Here is a 17,988-nt window from a genome sequence, read left to right on the forward strand (position 1 = left end):
CCGCTGAAGCCCCTCACCAACCCCACTCCATGTGAAACACTTCCTTCCCTCACCTCCACTGGCTGAACCCCCTGCTCAGACCCTGGGGCAGCGTTCTCACCCTCCTCAGGCCCTGGGTGCACCACCCCGCCCCTGGGTGCTGACTGTTGCCTCTCCATCCCTGCTGCTACCCCGACAAGCCCAGCATGAGTGGGACCAGGGCTGGCCTACTTGCATCCCCAGTGTCTACACATGGCAGGTCCAGTACCTGCTGGACTCAAATGAGACCCCCAGGGCTGGGACAGAGCTCTGCTCCTGGAAGTCCCCTCCCTCCCTGGTCTCAGGAGGCAGAAGACTGGGGCAGACCTGAACCCAGATAGCTTGGCTTGGGGCACTCCTAACTTAGCCAGCGACGGCCAAGGGGACCAGATGTTAACTATGCTTGGAGCCCATGGTGGCCACGCCAGAGGGGAAATTTCTCTCTTACCCTCAAGGACCCTCTAAAGTTGCTGAGCTGATGAAGCCATTACCAGGGGACAAGGGGCAACCGTGGCCTGGGAAATGCTTCTTAACCTTATTTGGGCATAAGACCCTTTGAAAATTTAATAAAAGCATAGACATACACATTTTCTATTTCATTTCCTGGGGGACCGCGGGTCCCAAAATAAGAGTCCCTGAACTAGCAGTGGGGCCATCTTCAGAGGCTGCCACGGAGCCCATGCAGCTCAATTGCCCTCTGGGGTCCCTGAGGCTCTGACACCCAAGCCCTTTGCATCTTTGGAAGCCAGAGCTCCCGAACTGACTCCCCACGGGGGGCCGGGCTGACCCCTATCAGCTTGCACGCCGCCCTCTCACACTTCACTGGGGCCTGCTCAGACCCATCCAGAGCCACCGACATCCTTTCCTCTGAGTTCTCCTTCGAAGGTCCCCAGAGCCAAGCCCCTCAGGGCTGAGCTGATGCTGAGGTTCCCAGCGTGAGGTCTGGAGTCAGATCTGCCCACGTATGGACCGGGTCCCACCACCTCCTAGTGGTGTGAACCTGGAGAAACCTCTCTGCTCCAGGGCTTCACTGTGACCATCTGTAACTGGGGACACGAGAGCTCAAGTCCCTTTGCCAGCTGATCAAATGAGCTGATGCTGCAAAGTGCCCCTCTGGTCTAGCTTACAGAAGTGACTAACGAAGGGCAGTTAATTATTGTGGTGGTCACAGGGGTCTGGGCATGGTTTAGTGAAAACGCTCACACCATGAGGGGAGACCTGGATTCTACACTTAGCTCCGCCATGGCCTCCCAGACAAGCCTTTCCACTCCTGGCCTCAGTTTCCTTACGTGTATGAGGGAAGTTGCATGAGCTGGGAGGACCCTTCTCCCTAGATAATGATTTGGTCCCATTATCCTTTTGCCTCTGACCACTCCAAGTGGCCACCTCACCTTCCTTTGGAGACAGGCAGGGGCCACCATGACTGAGTCCCTCCCACTGCCCATGCCAGCTGCCGTGGCCCCTGGCTGCTCACCGTAAACGTCCAGCCTGGTGGCCTTCTCTGCGGCCCCCACAGCATTGCTGGCCTTGCAGGTGTAGACGCCGGCATCTGAGCTCTGGGCCCTCCCCAGCTGCAACTGCCGACCGCCCCTAGTGTAGACCACCTCGGTGCTGGAGGGGAGCAGGGCCCCGTCCTTGAACCAGGTGATGTTTGGGGTGGGCACTCCTCGGGCCTCGCACAGAAGCTGCACCAGGTGGCCCTCCATGACAGCCACCTCACCTGTCTCGTTGGAGCCCCAGATAGTGGGGGGTGCTGAGAAGGAAAGTGGTAGGGGCTGGTCACAGGCAGCCCCTGAGACCACTAGCATCTTCCCCAGGCCAGCAGACTCATGCCTTTGGACCACAAGACACACCACAAGCTTCCATTGTGGGGACAGAGAATGCATGGGGACAAGGAGGGCAGGGTCAGGGGACAGATGGGAGAGGCCAGCATGGGGACATGCTGGTGTGGAAGGTGCAGGAGGTGGGGGTGGGGCCCCAGGCTTGGATTCCGGGCCCCGCTCTGCCTCTAACTCACTGGAATACCAGGGGTAAGCCACTTCCCCTCTCTGGGTCTCAGTCTCCCCATCTGTGAAATGAGGGGCTGGACTAGATGAGGACTTCGCACAGGGCTGGTCACCCACCACCGACGCTACCCAGAACGATTCTGGGGGGCGCACGGGCACAGCATGAAATAACCACATCTCAGAATGAAACGGCTACACCCCTCCCAAATCTTCTATCCTGATTACAGCAAGGAAAGGCTGCATGTGGTGCTACTATGCACGTCCCTGAACTTTCTAGCACTGTCTAGTCTCTGCTTTTTAGCACAAAGAGTGCAGATGCAGGCTGGGTGCCCTCTGCGGAGTCCACGCCTCGAGGATTTACAACATTGCTTTATGGGGTGTGTTTGTTTTTTCAGCTTCCTTAGCCAAGCGGCACTGGTTTTCTGCTTACCGTTTCGATATTAAATATCCTTTATAAGAGTAAGTTATATTTAAATACATGTGTTTCAGCGTAAGGAAGTGTGACTCATTTAAAGAAAAGTAAAAGAAAGCATCATTCCAAGAGGTTCAAAAGTAGTAAATTTGGGCCAGGTACAGTGGCTCATGCCTGTAATCCCAACACTTTGGGAGGCCAAGGCAGGAAGATCACTTGAGGTCAGAAGTTTGAGACCAGCCTGGCCAACATGGTGAAACCCCATCTGTACTAAAAACACAAAAATGAGCTGGGTGTGGTGGCAGGTGCCTATAGTCCCAGCTACTCGGGAGGCTGAGGCAGGAGAATCGCTTGAACCTGGGAGGTGGAGCTTGCAGTGAGCCGAGATGGTGCCACTGCACTCCAGCGTGGGCAACAGAGAAAGAATCCATCTCAAACAAACAAACAAACAAACAAACAAACAAACAAACAGTAGTACATTTTTAGAGCTGGGATGGAAACTACGGGTTTGGATAATGCTGGGCCAAATACCCTATCCCCTGACCCTGACCCTCACTCCGACCCCGGCTTTCTTGGACTCAGGGATCACTTACCAGGTCCCCCATTTCAGCCCTCACCCTCCCTCCAAGGCAGCAGGCAGCCGGGCAGGAAGCTTTCTGTGTAGCCTGTGGCAGGGTCCCGGAAGGCGTTGGGGCTCACCATGAACTCGGAGCTGGAAGTCCCTGGCCTGCTGACCAGCTGGGCTGAAGGCCACACACTGGTATCGTCCCTCATCCCCCACGTGACTGCTGGTGATCCTGAGAACCTGGCCATCCTCCTGGACCTGCAGGTGAGGGCCTCCAGGAAGGACAGGCCTGGAGAGACGGGCAAGGGAAAAGTGCCAGTAAGGCCAAGGCGCTGATGGGGGCAGGCTGCACATAGGGAGTGTGTGGCTTCATTAGCACCAAGAGGTGGGAGCAACGCAAAGGCCCAGTAAGGGAGGAACGGATCAACAACGTGTGGTCCGTCCATGCCACAGAGCATTATTCAGCCACAGAAATGAAGGCAATTCTGATACTCTCCACAATACGGATGAACCTGGAAAACATGCCGAGTGGAAGAAGCCAGGCACAAAAGGCCACACACTCTATGTATGATGCTAGTGATGTGAAGTGCCCAGAACAGGCAAGTCCATAGGGAAGGAAAGCAGGCTGTGGTTGCCAGGCGCTGGGGAGAGGGGGACAGTGACTGGCTGCTGATGGATCCGGGGAGTCCTTTTGGGGTGATGGAATGTTAGGAACTAAATAGAAGTGAAAGTTGCCCAATGCTGCAAATGTACTAAATGCCACTACACTGCACATCTTTTTTTTTTTTTTTTTCTTGAGACTGAGTCTTGCTCTGTTGTCCAGGCTGGAGTGCAGTGGCACGATGGCTCACTGCACCCTCTGCCTCCTGGGTTCAAGTGATTCTCCGCCTCAGCCTCTCAAGTAGCTGGGACTACAGGCGCCCGCCACCACGCCCGGATAATTTTTTTGTATTTTTAGTAGAGACGGGGTTTCACCATGTTAGCCAGGATGGTCTTGATCTCCTAACCTCATGATCTGCCCGCCTCGGCCTCCCAAAGTGTGGGGATTATAGGCGTGAGCCACTGCACCTGGCCCACTGTACACTTTAAAATGGCCAATTGTATGCTATGTGGATATTTTTTGTTTGTTTGTTTTGTTTTGTTTTGTTTTGTTTTGTTTTGTTTTGAGACGGGTTCTCGCTCTGTCACCCAGGTTGGAGTGCAGTGGCTTGATCTCGGCTCACTGCAAGCTCCACCTCCTAGGTTCAAGTGATTCTCTTGCCTCAGCCTCCCAGGCAGCTGGGATTACAGGCGCCCGCCACCACGCCTGGCTAATTTTTTTTTGTATTTTTAGTAGAGACAGGGTTTCGCTATGTTGGGCAGGCTGATAGCTCCCGACCTCAGGTGATTTGCCCGCCTTGGCCTCCCAAAGTGCTGGGATTACAGACGTGAGCCACCGCGCCCAGCCTGTTATGTAAATTTTACTTAGAGAAAAAGTGAGTTTAAAAAAAGAGGCTGGGCACAGTGGCTCATGCCTGTAATCCTGGCACTTTGGGAGGCCAAGGCAGGAGGATTGCTTGAAGCCAGGTGTTTGAGACCAGCCTAGGCAACAAAGCAGGACCTCATCTGTACAAACATTTTTTAAAAATTAGCCCGTTGTTGGTAGTGCACATCTGTGGTCCCAGCTATTTGGGGGGCTGACGTGGGACGATCTCTTGAGCCCAAGAAGCTCCGGAGTTTGAGGCTGCAGTGAGCTGAGATCATTCCACTGCACTCCAACCTGAGCAACTGAGCAAGACCCTGTCTCAAAAAAAAAAAAAAAAAAAAATGGAAAGGTTAAGTGACGAGAAGACCCGAAGACCTTGCTGAGGCAAGAGTGGGGTCTCCCTGGCTCATTTCCCACTGGGTGGGAGGCGCCCCTACAGCCCTCAGTCTGGGCCCTGGGTGACACATGCCATGCCTATCAGCTCCCCCAGAAGAGTTCAACCTCCCCCACATCCAGCAGGTCCAGTCTAGGCACCACCCCACGACATCCTCTGGAGGAGCCACTCACTGCCTGTCCTTGGTCCACTCCACCTGGGGCGTGGGGACCCCTGAGGTCCAACACTGCAGCTCCACATCTGCACCAGCCAATCCCAGCACCTCCTGAGCGGCCCCGGCTCCAAGCACGGAAGGAGGGGCTGGAGGTGAGAAGGGGTGATGGGTGGGAAACTGTTCAAACCCTCCAAGCCCTGCCTACCACGGGGCCTTTGTCTCTGCAGACCCCCAGTCTGGGCCCTCTCCTACCCGACCTTCCTGGGAAGCCCCCTAGAACCCTGGCCAGATGGGCTTGCCCTGGAGCCCTCAGCGCCCAGGCTGCCCTTTTGTAGCACTTGTGACAGTAATGACTTTGCTAATCACCTGTCTAATGTCTGTTCCCTGAGCCCGACAGCTCTGTGAGGATGGGGGTTGGGTCTGTCATGGGCCCGTCTGTGCCCCCTGCTCTCCGCAAGCAATGTCTTCCCTCTCCCTCCGTGTGCCTGCAAGAGTTGGGGCTACAGGGTCAGACAGACAGCTCTGTGAGGATGGGGGTTGGGTCTGTCATGGGCGCCTCTGTGCCCCCTGCTCTCCGCAGGCAATGTCTCCCCTCTCCCTCTGTGTGCCTGCAAGAGTTGGGGCTACAGGTCAGACAAGAGTCGGGAGTTGCGGGGCTCAGGCCTCACTCACTGAGCACGAGGAGATTGAAGTCCTTCTGGGCAGTCCCAGCCTGGTTCTCTGCCCGGCAGGAGTAGAGCCCAGAATCACCCTCCTGGATCCTGGGGAAGTGGAGGGACTGGCCCCCGTTCAGGAGGCGGTGGCCACCCACCTTAGGGATCTGGGTAGGAGAGGCCAGAGGGAGCCAGTAAGCGGGGATCCAGCCACCACCCCCAGCATCAGTAATGAGGAAACTGAGGCCCGAGAGGTGGCCGGTGGCCGGAACGGTGCCATGCTCTCTGCCACGCAGCCCCCTGCCAGGCTTCATCACGTGACCACCATCCTCCACTGCCCTGAACCCCAGAGCACCCCCAAAGACACCTGTCACATCTCCCTGCCCCACTGTGGCACACGCAGGAACGCCCATCCAGAAGGCCTGTCCCCAGCCCAAATCCCACCCATAGCCCACCCACCCTGGGGGGACACCCACCAGCTGCCCGTCCTTCAGCCACACGATCTCAGGGACTGGAAAGCCGTTCGCATCACACTCCAGCGTCAGGGACTGCCCGACCATGCCCGACACGTTGGCCTTGCGTCCGTCCTCCCGGATGCTAGGGGGCACTTGGGGGCAAGGAAAGCCAAGGAGCTGCTTCCCTGCCCCCCTAGAGCCACAGCCAAAGGGACCCTGTCTGGGCCATTCCCTGCCCTTCATCACTGGGGTTGGAGGAGGTCTGCCTGTCCCCATCCGCCCAGCCACAAAGGGTCCTGTGGACCTGCAGATGGCCGCAGCAGCCTTGCCCTGGGACCAACACACCCCCAGTCGTGCCCAGGCCCAGCTGCCACCCTTTCTCACACTCAGCTTTGCAGGGTGCTAGAGTCCCCTTGGATCCATCTGGTTCTACACCCAACCTGGTGTCACAGTGACCAGGGAGGGTCCCCCTGAGTCAGAATCTCTGAAGGTGAGGCCTGGCCATGCTTTTGTAACAAATGTCTTAAGCAAGTCATTACAGGGCAACTGGTCCTGGAGAAGTAGCAGGTGGCATTAGGAGCTGTTAGAACTGCCCAAGCGAGGTCAGTTCAGCCTGCTGGCAGAGACTACTCCCCAGCCCACCCGCACTGCCCGTGTTAAGGGGGGTCCCCTTCCTCTGCACATAGCACCCTGGATGTGGGGGTGGGCACGCTCCCTGCTGAGGACGAGAATGTGAGAATAGGCCAATGGTAACAGTTTTAACCCGGAGGTGGGCTCTGGGGCTCTGCACTGCCATCCATGCTCATTTTCAAAAGTAATTTTTTAAGTTTATTTTATGTGGAGACAGGATCTCTCTCTCCCAAACTGGTCTCGATCTCCTGGGCTCAAGCAATCCTCCTGCTTCAGCCTCCCAAAGTGCTAGGAGTACAGGCCCGAGCCATCACGCCCAGCCAAGGGGTCATTTTAAACTATCTTCACCTCTAGACCCGTATCAAAGACACTGATGGAATTCCAGGTGCTTCCCCCATACTGTCTCCGTGGGGGTCTCTCTAGGGAAGTGGGGTGTCCAGTACAACCTGCCACTCTCCCAGCCCCCCTCAAGATCTCCCCGTCACTGGCACCTGGTGGCAGGACCTGATCCTCCTGTGTAGGAAGCTCTCAGGTGTTGGGGAACTGGCACTGCCACACCTGGGCACCCCGTGGTACTGTCAGACCCCCAGCATCACTGTGGGCCTCTGGCCGGATGCAGTCCTGGGAGGAAGACAAGGCCCGTCCCTGGGTCCCTGCCGCTTTCCTCTCCTGCCCCCAGCTCTGGCTCCCTGCTCACCATAGACCACCAGCTTGGCTCTCCTGGACGTGGAGCCCACCTCGTTGGTGGCCTGGCACTCGTAGTCTCCACTGTCTGTGGGTGAGACGGAGGCCAGGAATAGAGACCCTCTCTTCCAGCACCGCCACACCTGGCCGGTCATGCAGGGGCTCTGAGGACGGGCCCTTCCGCCATGTGATCTGCGGCTTGGGTGTTCCTGGCAGGGTGCACAGAGTCATCAGTACGTACACCCTGACACCTTCCCCTCCATACCTGCACTGTCCCCCACACGTTTCTTCTGTGCAAAAGGGGCTGACCCTCCAGGGATGACTCCAGGCACCTCCGTCCCCCCGAGGCTGGGAGGAGCATTTCACTCGGAGCTGTGGGCGCCCCCACATCTGCCACCTACCCACACTGTCCATCCATATGGCCTCCCAGGGTGCCTGAGGGACCAAGGCAGGGGACTGCATGCCTGTTTTCTGGTTCTCTTCAGAGCAAGGCCCCATCCAGTCCCCTCATTTAGAACTGCACCCCAACTGGCACCCCAACTGGCAACCCCAGCCCCTGCCCTCCCTGCTTTTCAGCCATTGTCCTCCACTCTCCAGTGACCGGAGGATGCATCTGTGATTCAGGTCTCTGTTGCCTCTTATCTGTGTGCCCCACCCCACAAGGGCCAGGCTCTTTGTTTTTTTCTGTGGTGTGACTGCCAGCCTCTAGCACAGTGCCTGGCACTCAATAGGCACTAAATCAACGAACGAGCCGAGCCTGCCGTGCTCCAGCACCCCTGCTTTGTGCCCTGGGGTCAGGGCCTGCAGGAGGCCCCAACTCTGCTCAGCCTGCTCCTGCTCCTCCCTCCACAAGCCTGGGCCAGTCACTTTGCCAGCCACCACCCCCAGCCCCACCATGAGTGCCACACCCCCCAGCCCCTTGACCTCTAGGACACACCCCATGTTGGTCTGTGCACACAGCCTGGTTACACAGTAGGTGTGCCAGAAACAGCTGCCCACTGGGCTGAAGTGGAGCTGTCAGTCACGGGCCCCAAGGACAGGGCCTGCCCAGAGGGGGTCCTGTGTGGGCCGAAGCTAACAGCCCAGTCCTCCAAGTGACCCCTTTGAGGCACACTGCCCAGACGTCGCAGCATGAGCCCCAGGCACGCACTCTGCTGCCGCTCTCCTGGCCATAGCTCTCACCTGCCCCCCGACCTCCGCCAGCGCCGACTCAGGGGAGATCGGCACGTCACTCCCAACTGCCTCTGCTGCCACCACTGGTCATCAGGACTGTTGTAGCTAACACTGATTATCATTAGAAAGGCCTGCCCCTGGCAGCGGGGGCCCAGGGGTAGACAGGTACACTGTGGGCCGCTCACTCTTTCACCCTTTGAAGGACCAGTAAGCGTGGTGGTGGGCAAGAGATGGCACATGGAAGGCACACTGGCATCATCTCTGCAGGAGGGTGCCCTGCCCACTCCGCCCTACCCTGACTGCCCACTGTAAAGTGCCAGAGACCCTCCCTGCTGGCATGAGGGAAAGGGAGGGCCCAGGGCCCTGCTCCACGTTCACCCATACTCTGCGTGTCCTTGGGCAACTTATTGAATCCCTCTGTGCCCGTTTTCCCCTGGAATCCTCTGCCCAGAACGCAGGCCAGAATGTCCCATCACCAGCGGCTGCTACCCCTACTCCCCACCGTGGGGATACACACCATACACACACAACACGATACACACACCACACACCACACTACATACACAAAACACCATACACACATACCACACACAAACATACACACCAAGCACTACACACACAACACACTATACACCAAACACCATACACACACCACACACGACACACATACCAAACAACACACACACCACATACCACACACCACACACTACATACACCACACACTACACTCACCACACACGACATACATACCAAACACCACACACACCACACACCACAGACACCCACAGACGACAGACACCACACACGACACGCACCACACACGACAGACAGACCAAACACCACACACCACCACCACCACATACACACACAGAACAGACACACCACAACACACACCACACACACACACCACACACTACACACACCACACATGACATACATACCAAACACCACACACACCACACACCACATACACACCACATACTACATACACCACACACTACACACACCACACACGACATACATACCAAACAACACACACACCACACACCACATACACACCACATACTACATACACCACACACTAGACACACCACACACGACATACATACCAAACAACACACACACAACACACCATATACACACCACATACTACACACACCACACACACAACAGACACACACCACACACACCACATACACACCACACACCAACATACACACACACCACACACAGAGCATACATATCAAACACTGCACACACCACATATCACATACATACTACACACTACACACACCACACACTACACACCCCACACATGATACACATACCACAACACAACATACACACCACACCATGCACACACCACAAACATCCACACCAAACACCACACACTACATACATATCACACATCACACTAAACACACCACCACACACCACACACAACATACACAACAAATACCATGCTCACACCACACACCACACACAATACATACCACACACCACATACAAACCATGCAATACACACTACACACACCACAAACATACACACCAAACACCATGCACACACCACACACATACCAAACACTATACATACCACACACAACGTACACAAAATATACATCAAACACTACACACTACACATACCAAACCACACACACAACATACATGCCAAACACCACACACACACACCACATACCACATACTGCATACACCAAACACCATGTGCATACCACACACGACATACATACCAAACCACACACACCACACACCACATACACACCACATACTACACACACCACACACGACATACATACCACACACCACATACTACATACACACCACACACCACACACACAACATACACACACCACACACCAACATACATACCACACACAGAGCATACATATCATACACCACACACACCACACACCACATACACACCACACACTACACACACCACACATGATACACATACCACAACACAACATACACACCACACCATGCACACACCACAAACATACACACCAAACACCACACACTACATACATATCACACATCACACTAAACACACCACCATACACACAGCACATGCAACAAACACACCAAATACCATGCTCACATCACACAACACACACAATACATACCACACACCACATACACACCATGCAATACACACTACACACACCACACACACAACATACACACCAAACACCATGCACACACCACACACACCAAACACTATACACACCACACACAACATACACAAAATATACACCAAACACTACACACTACACACACCAAACCACACACACAACATACATGCCAAACACCACACACACACCACATACCACATACTACAGACACCAAACACCATACACATACCACACACATAACATATATACCAAATACCAGACACACACCACATGCTACACACCATACATGCAAACACCATGCACACAAAACACCATACACACACCACACATTCACACATACACACCACACACTATGCATCATACACACACACTACATACACATCAAACAACATACACACACCACATACAAACATATACACCAAACACCATACACACACCACACATCCCACACTCCACACAAGAAACACCATACACATACACACAACATACATACCAAACACTATACACACACTGCACACGCCAAACACCACATGCCACCTACACACCACACCACACTACACACCTGCACACACCACATACATACACCACACACAAACACCATGCACACCACACACAACATACACACCAAACACCGTACACACACCACACACACACCACACACACCAAACACCACGTACCACATACACACCACACACTACACATTATACAAAACACCGTGCACACCACACATACAACATACCCCAAACACCATATACATAGACCACACACCACGTACACACAGAACACATGCATGCACACATATCCCACATGACACACACACCACATACACGACACATTCACACACTCACACACATGCACAACCCCCTCTCATCTTCCTCAGCTTTTCCCAGAGAGCCCCCATACTTCCCGCCACCCTGGGGGCCAGGCCTTCCGAGCTGCTGGTCAGGAGGGGTGATGGGTTTCTGCTGTGGAACTTGGTTCAACACAGACAATCTCAGCCTAAAGCGCTCCATAGTGCAGGACAGCCCTGAAGCTCTGTGACAAGGAGATCCCCGGGCACCACCTGCTGCCCAGAGTCACTCATATCGCCCCCTCCCCACTGTGCAGAGTCCCACACACACCACACATACCACACACCACACACCACACACACCACACACACCACACACCACACACCACACACACCACACACACCACACACCACACACACCACACACACACCACCAAGTGGGTGTCCAGGCTCTGGGCCTTCACGCCCCACCCCACCCCCAAGAGGAAGAGGCAGATGGTGTCACTGCAGGGCCCAGGGAGTCCCCATGAGAGTGCTGGGCTCAGTCCCATCCCTGTAGCCCTAAGAGCGCTCCGAGTCCAAGGCCACAGGGCTGTGAAACAGGGCCCGCCTGACCCGGAAGGAGGCCAGGGGCAGCCCAGGCGGCAGGCCGGGTGGGGAGAGGCAGTGCTATCAGAGGGGATTTGGGTGAGGCTGACAGGCTCAGGGCTGGCCCCTGACTGATCAAGGCTGCATGTGGCAGTCACGGGACACAGACAGGGCAGGAGTCCTGGGACTGGGTGGGTCCCACCTTCCACTATTTCCCACCTCCCGAAAGCTCAGAACGGCTGCTTGCTGTTAGCAGAGACCAACACAAGGTGGCGCCATAGTCAAGGGCCCGGGACCTGGGGGTGGTGGGTAGTGGGCGCAGGTGGCCAAGTGGGCAGGTGGGCAGCTCTGCGCGTGGGGATCCGGAGGGGCTCTCAGAGCTCCCACCCAGGTCCTGCCCCCTGCCTAGGTGGGTGCCATCCCTACCTGCCTCTCCCTGAGTACGTTCTGGGGCCTTCCTGGGTGCCCTGCAGCTCACGGATGAACCACCGAGACTAGAGATGCCCCCCAGGCTCCTGCCAGGCTTTGGTGACCTGCCACTTGCTACCAGACACCAGACAGCACCCTCCAGAGAACCTCAGCCCCACAGAGGGGAGGCGGCGCTGTCAGCCATGGAGGAGCCCAACATCAAAAGAAGCAACTGAGGAAGTGGCGGGGGCTGAGGAGGGATCTTCTGGGTGGGGCCGTGGGGTTCACAAAAAGGCAGAAGCCAGGCATCCAGCACATTTCCTGAGCCTTCCTAAGGTGCCAGCCCCGTACACGCATGGGGTCCCACTGAGTTCTCACAGCAGCCCCGCACAGAGAGGGCTGGTACAACCCCACTGTACAGACAGAGAAAGTGAGGCTCAGAAAGAAGATGGAAACTGTCCTGAGTTACACAGCCAGGAAGGGCCAGGGCAGGGTTCGGCGCTGGGCAGCTGACCCAAGGTGGCTATCGGCCCCGCACTGTGCTCCTGCCCCAAAGACAAGCCCAGAAAAGCTGGTTTGGCCAGAACCACTGACTCCATCCTCCGTGGGAAAGTCAGGGGCATGGGGAGAGGCGGGCTGACCACAAAGCCCCAACCCACAAGGGCCCTGGGCTGCCTCAGCCCCGGAGATCACACCCCCGATGCTGAGGGGCACAGGGGGGCAGGGCAGGGGTCACACTTGCCCATACTCTGAGTCACACCCCGGCTGTGTGACTTCAGGCAAGTCACTTAACCCCTTTGGACCTGGATTGCCCCTAATAAAAAGGAGTGAATGCTAACACCATCCTGCAGGGTTGACAATGGGATGAACTGTCTGGCGTGCTGCTGACAAGGAGCACGTGCCCTGTGGGCTCTGCCTGCCACGCACAACCCAGGGCCCTGGAATGTGAGTGAGGACTCCTTCCTAGGCCAGCCCACCCCACCTCCCCAGGCCCACCCCAGACGCAGCTTCACCTCTGGCAGGGCACGGCAGGCTGGCGTTCTCTCCGGCCACTCGCTCCAGCAGGCCGCTGGTCTCATCAGCACCCCAGTGTGGTGGCTCTGTAGGAAGGCGACATGACCACACCCATACCTCAGGCCCAAAGCCTGGGACCCCTCAATCCCTGCTTCCAAGGAACCCAGGGCCAATGGGGAGGGCGTCCCCTACCAGAATCCTGGCCCCTAGCCTCCTGGCAAGCCCAGTCAGGCCCAGGGGTACTGACTCACCCCTGCAGGGAGGCCCCATGGTGCAGCCACCAGGGCTGAGCCCCACAGGCTGGGGAGGCTGAGCTGTACCCTCAAACACAAGGGGCCATGAGTGGTCCCTCTCAGCAGTGGCTTTCCAAACTTTTATTTATTTATTTATTTACTTATTTATTTATTTTAAGAGATGGGGTTTCACTATGTGGCCAGACTGGTCTCGAACTCCTGGGCTTAAGCGATCCGCCCACCTCGGCCTCCCAAAGTGCTGGGATTACAGGCATGAGCCACCACACTTAGCCCCAAGCTTGTTTTAAATTCCTAATAGTGAAACTGCTAGCACCACTGATCCAGAACTTTCTATGCGCCAGGTGCTTCACACAACTGGGGTCACAGAGTGTAGGTGACCGGCCTATGTTGTCCGGATGGCCCTGGGTCCAGTGCCACTCCCCAGTTACTGCCTCAGGTGCCTCTGTCCATCTAAGTACTCAGGGGCCCCACAGGTCACCGCCCAAGGGGAAGGAGTACAGGGAACCCCTGCTGGGAGCTCTGAGGACCACCTGGTCCATACCCAAGAGCTGACAAAGACTCCTGGACACAGGATAGCTCTAAGGTCCAAGAAAGGGCCAGGGCTCTATCTGTCCCAGGAAGGAAGGGAACGGGCAGGCACAGAGCCCGGAACAGAGATGAGCACCTCCCAAGTCCAGGCTGCGGCTGGGAGAGCTGGGGAGAAGCAGGTTCTGGGGTCAGGGAGACTCACCCAGCACCCTGAGCTCCACCTCCCAGGCGTCCACCCCAGCACTGTTGGAGGCCTCACAGCGGTACCTCCCGGCATCAGAGGTTCTGACGGCCGCGAAGTGGACGGAGCCCTCAGGCCCCCGGCCCCGCAGGACCACGCCATCCTTGGACCAACTCAGCTGGGGCCCTGGGTTCCCCTCAGCCACACAGTTCAGATCCAGGGCTTCTCCCACCAGCACCTTCAGAACCCGAGGGCCTGGCTGCACCTGAGGGGGGACTGAGGGGCCACAGGAGGGGTATCAAGGTGGGGGGACTCAGGCGAGAGGGTCCCAGAACCCACACCCAAGCCACATCTCAGATGTCACCAACCAGCAAAATTGTCATGGAGCACAATCTAAGGCTGGCAGGAAAAGGCGTTGGGACACCCCACGTGGACTCCCCCAAAGTGAGTGAGCTCCGGTCTTTCACCTGAACACACTCTCGTGAAAGACTCAACCCTCAGGGCTGAGCTTGTACATCCCTCTGTCCCCACCAATGTGCCCGACATCATTTAAGAACTGCCACTCAGGGCTGGCAGCAGTGGCTTACGCATGTAATCCCAGCACTTTGGGAGGCCGAGGTGGGCAGATCGCCTGAGGTCAGGCATTTGACACCAGCCCGGCCAACATGGCAAAACCCCATCTCTACTAAAAATACAAAAATTAGCTGGGTGTGGTGGCGCACACCTGGGATCCCAACTACTCAGAGGCTGAAGCACAAGAATAGTGCTTGAACCCGGGAGGCGGAGGTTACAGTGACCTGAGATCGTGCCACTGCACTCCAGCCTGTGTGACAGAGGGAGGCTCTGTCTCAAAAAAAAAAAAAAAAAAAAAAAAACACCACTTGGGATTCATCCAGCTCAGTGCACAGTGGGGAAACTGAGGCAGGGCAGAGGGAGGTTGACTCATAATGGCCAAGCAAGGTTGGGAGGCAGCATGTGCAGAGGTGGCTCCAATCCCAGTTCAGCCAAGGGACCCTGCTCCAGCCAGAGCCTCAGTTCCCCCTTGTCACAACCCCTCCCGCCCCGCGGGATGAAATGAGGTGCAGCACTAAAGCAGCCAGCACAGAGCCTGGTGCCTGGCATGCTGTGGCTGGAGTCACTGCAGCTGGACATCATCGCTGCCCTGTCCTTCCCTCCCCCTGGCTGTGGCTACCCGTTCTTTCACCTTTGTGGTTTCAAGTCACTTTCTCATCCTCCATCTCACTCGGTCCTTCCTACATGGCAGGTGATGCCATCCACGTCTGCACATTTTGCAGAGGGGGAAACTGAGGCTCAGAAAGGTTATATGACTTGGCCAGAGTCGCCCCTCTCCCTCAGTGGATAGGAGCTGGCACCAACCCTGGGTCTGAGTGTCCAAGGGTCCAGGCCCCTGTGGGACCAGACTGCTTGGGCATAAAACAATTCTCAGAGCCCAGGGGCCACCCTGCTCCAGGCACTGCATGGGACACTGGAACAAGTGTCCTGGACCCTCGAGGGAAGCTGAGGTGCACCCACCCCCTACGCAGTTTCTGAGAAGGAGCCTGGATATAAGACCACCCATGGGAACCTGGCCTTTGGGTGGAGACCAGCCCCTTAGCCCAGGACCTGGATGCCCAGGAGGGCTCCCTGCCCAGGAGCACAGAGAGCATGGATGCCCCACCCTCCCGTCGATCTCTCTCTCACACACACCCGCTGAAAACAATAACAGCTTCCACCGTTCTGAGCATTCAATGCCTACAATGGGGTGGGCTTTATTGTGGCCTCACTTTATAAGAGGAGGAAAGCAAAGCTCAGAGAGGCCAAGTGACTGGCCTAAGATCACACAGCCAGTCGGTAGCAGAGTCGGGATTCAAACCCAGCTCTGGCAACATTGAGGCCCTGCTCATTACCCTGCCTCCCTGTTCCCGTGTCTCTCTCACACCCCCATGCAAACCTACGGGAACCCTGGTGCCGCCTCCCACTCTGGGCCTCAGCCTGTCCATCTGTAAAATGGGGTGTGAGCTTAGATCCAGGGCAGCACGCTTTTTCTGTAAAGAGTCAGGTGGTCAGGATGCTGGGCTGTGAGGCCAGGCAGGCTCTCTCCACTTCTCACCTCTGCCGTCAGAGGGTAAAGCCGCCACCAGCAGCACATAGATGAACATCTGTGGGTGTGTTCCAATAAAACTTGTATTTATAAACACTGAATTTTTGTTTTGTTTTGTTTGAGACAGGATCTCGCACTGTTACCCAGGCTGGAGTACGGTGGCATGATCACAGCTCACTGTAGCCTCGACCTTCTAGGCTCAATCTATCTTCCCACCTCGGCCTCCTAAGTAGCTGGGACTACAGGTGCGGACCATTGCGAGTGGGTAATTTTTTATTTTTTGTAGAGATGGGGGTCTTGCTACGCTGACTAGGCTGGTCTCAAACTTCTGGGCCCAAGCCATCCTCCCACTTAGGCCTCCCAGAGTGCTGGGATTATAGGCATGAGCCACCATGGCTGGCCAACACTGAAATTTGAATTTCAGATAAATCTGAAATGTCACGAAACATTATTTGGTTGGTTTTTTTGTGCGTGTCCAATTATTTTAAAAAGTGAAAGCTCATGATCTCTGAAAACAGGAGGGCGGATTGGGCCCTGGGGCCATAGTTGGGTCTGTCTCGGATGCCTCTCAGGGTTCTTTCGGATGACGAGTGCCCTCCCTTTTCAGTGTATGACTCTCACTGGCTGGCTCCCTTTGAATGAGCCCTGGACTCACAGGGGAACGCCCCCTCCTGGGACCCTCCACCAGGCTGGGAACCAGAACCACAGTGGGGTACGTGGGGACCTCGGACAAGAGGAAGGGACGCACGGAAAGAGAGTGGCACCTCCTGTTATAGGTGCACAAAGTGCCTCATTGATGGCAGTGGTGGGAGCAGGAGCTCAGAAGGGCCTCTTGGGGGACATTAAGATGCTCTCAGCAGGAGGGGGCTCTGTGGCACCTCACAGGCCTCTTCCCATCACCATGCCCTGGGCTCCCAGCTGGGCCTCGCGCACCAGGCAGAGACACTCTCAGACCCACCTTCATGGGTTCCCCTCTGACCCCCTTCCTCCCAAACCCAGGTCCCCACGGCTCTCTGCCCTGTGTTCTTGGGGGCCTCTGAACAGCATCTCCAGGACCCCCCACGAGGTATGGGGAGAGGTGGAGAAAAAGTGTGGAGGAGAAGACACAGGCCTGAGAGAGACAGGAAGTGGGGGTGGCAAGAGGAGGTGGCAGAGGCACACGGAGGGAGAGGTGACAGAGCCTGACAGACCTGGGTGTGGGCTGCAGGAGGGGCACTGAGATACCTGAGGGACAGGCAGGGTGATGGGGGACAGGGAGGGACTGGGGCTGCCAACTGGTCCTACCTTTTACCCCAAGGACGTAGCGCCGGGAGGTGGACCCCGCAGGGTTACTGGCTGTACACTCATAGTGGCCGCTGTCAC

At 56.2% G+C, this 17,988-nt stretch overlaps 1 protein-coding gene across 1 annotated transcript in view; it reads right to left on the reverse strand.

Moving 5' to 3' along the window:
- Positions 1 to 17,986, reverse strand: part of LOC104660547 (hemicentin-2) — a gene marked incomplete at its 5' end in the record, with an annotated part of 104,775 nt that extends 86,789 nt beyond the window's left edge. Inside the window, 10 exon segments of the mRNA XM_030920133.1 lie at positions 1,493 to 1,771; positions 3,136 to 3,290; positions 5,034 to 5,160; positions 5,687 to 5,834; positions 6,144 to 6,274; positions 7,450 to 7,558; positions 7,560 to 7,645; positions 13,562 to 13,648; positions 14,547 to 14,801; positions 17,911 to 17,986. Coding sequence (XP_030775993.1) covers positions 1,493 to 1,771; positions 3,136 to 3,290; positions 5,034 to 5,160; positions 5,687 to 5,834; positions 6,144 to 6,274; positions 7,450 to 7,558; positions 7,560 to 7,645; positions 13,562 to 13,648; positions 14,547 to 14,801; positions 17,911 to 17,986 — 1,453 coding nt within the window.
- Between the last annotated feature and the right edge of the window lie 2 nt (positions 17,987 to 17,988).

Source organism: Rhinopithecus roxellana, chromosome 16, assembly GCF_007565055.1.
Source record: "Rhinopithecus roxellana isolate Shanxi Qingling chromosome 16, ASM756505v1, whole genome shotgun sequence".
Taxonomy (NCBI): domain Eukaryota; kingdom Metazoa; phylum Chordata; class Mammalia; order Primates; family Cercopithecidae; genus Rhinopithecus; species Rhinopithecus roxellana.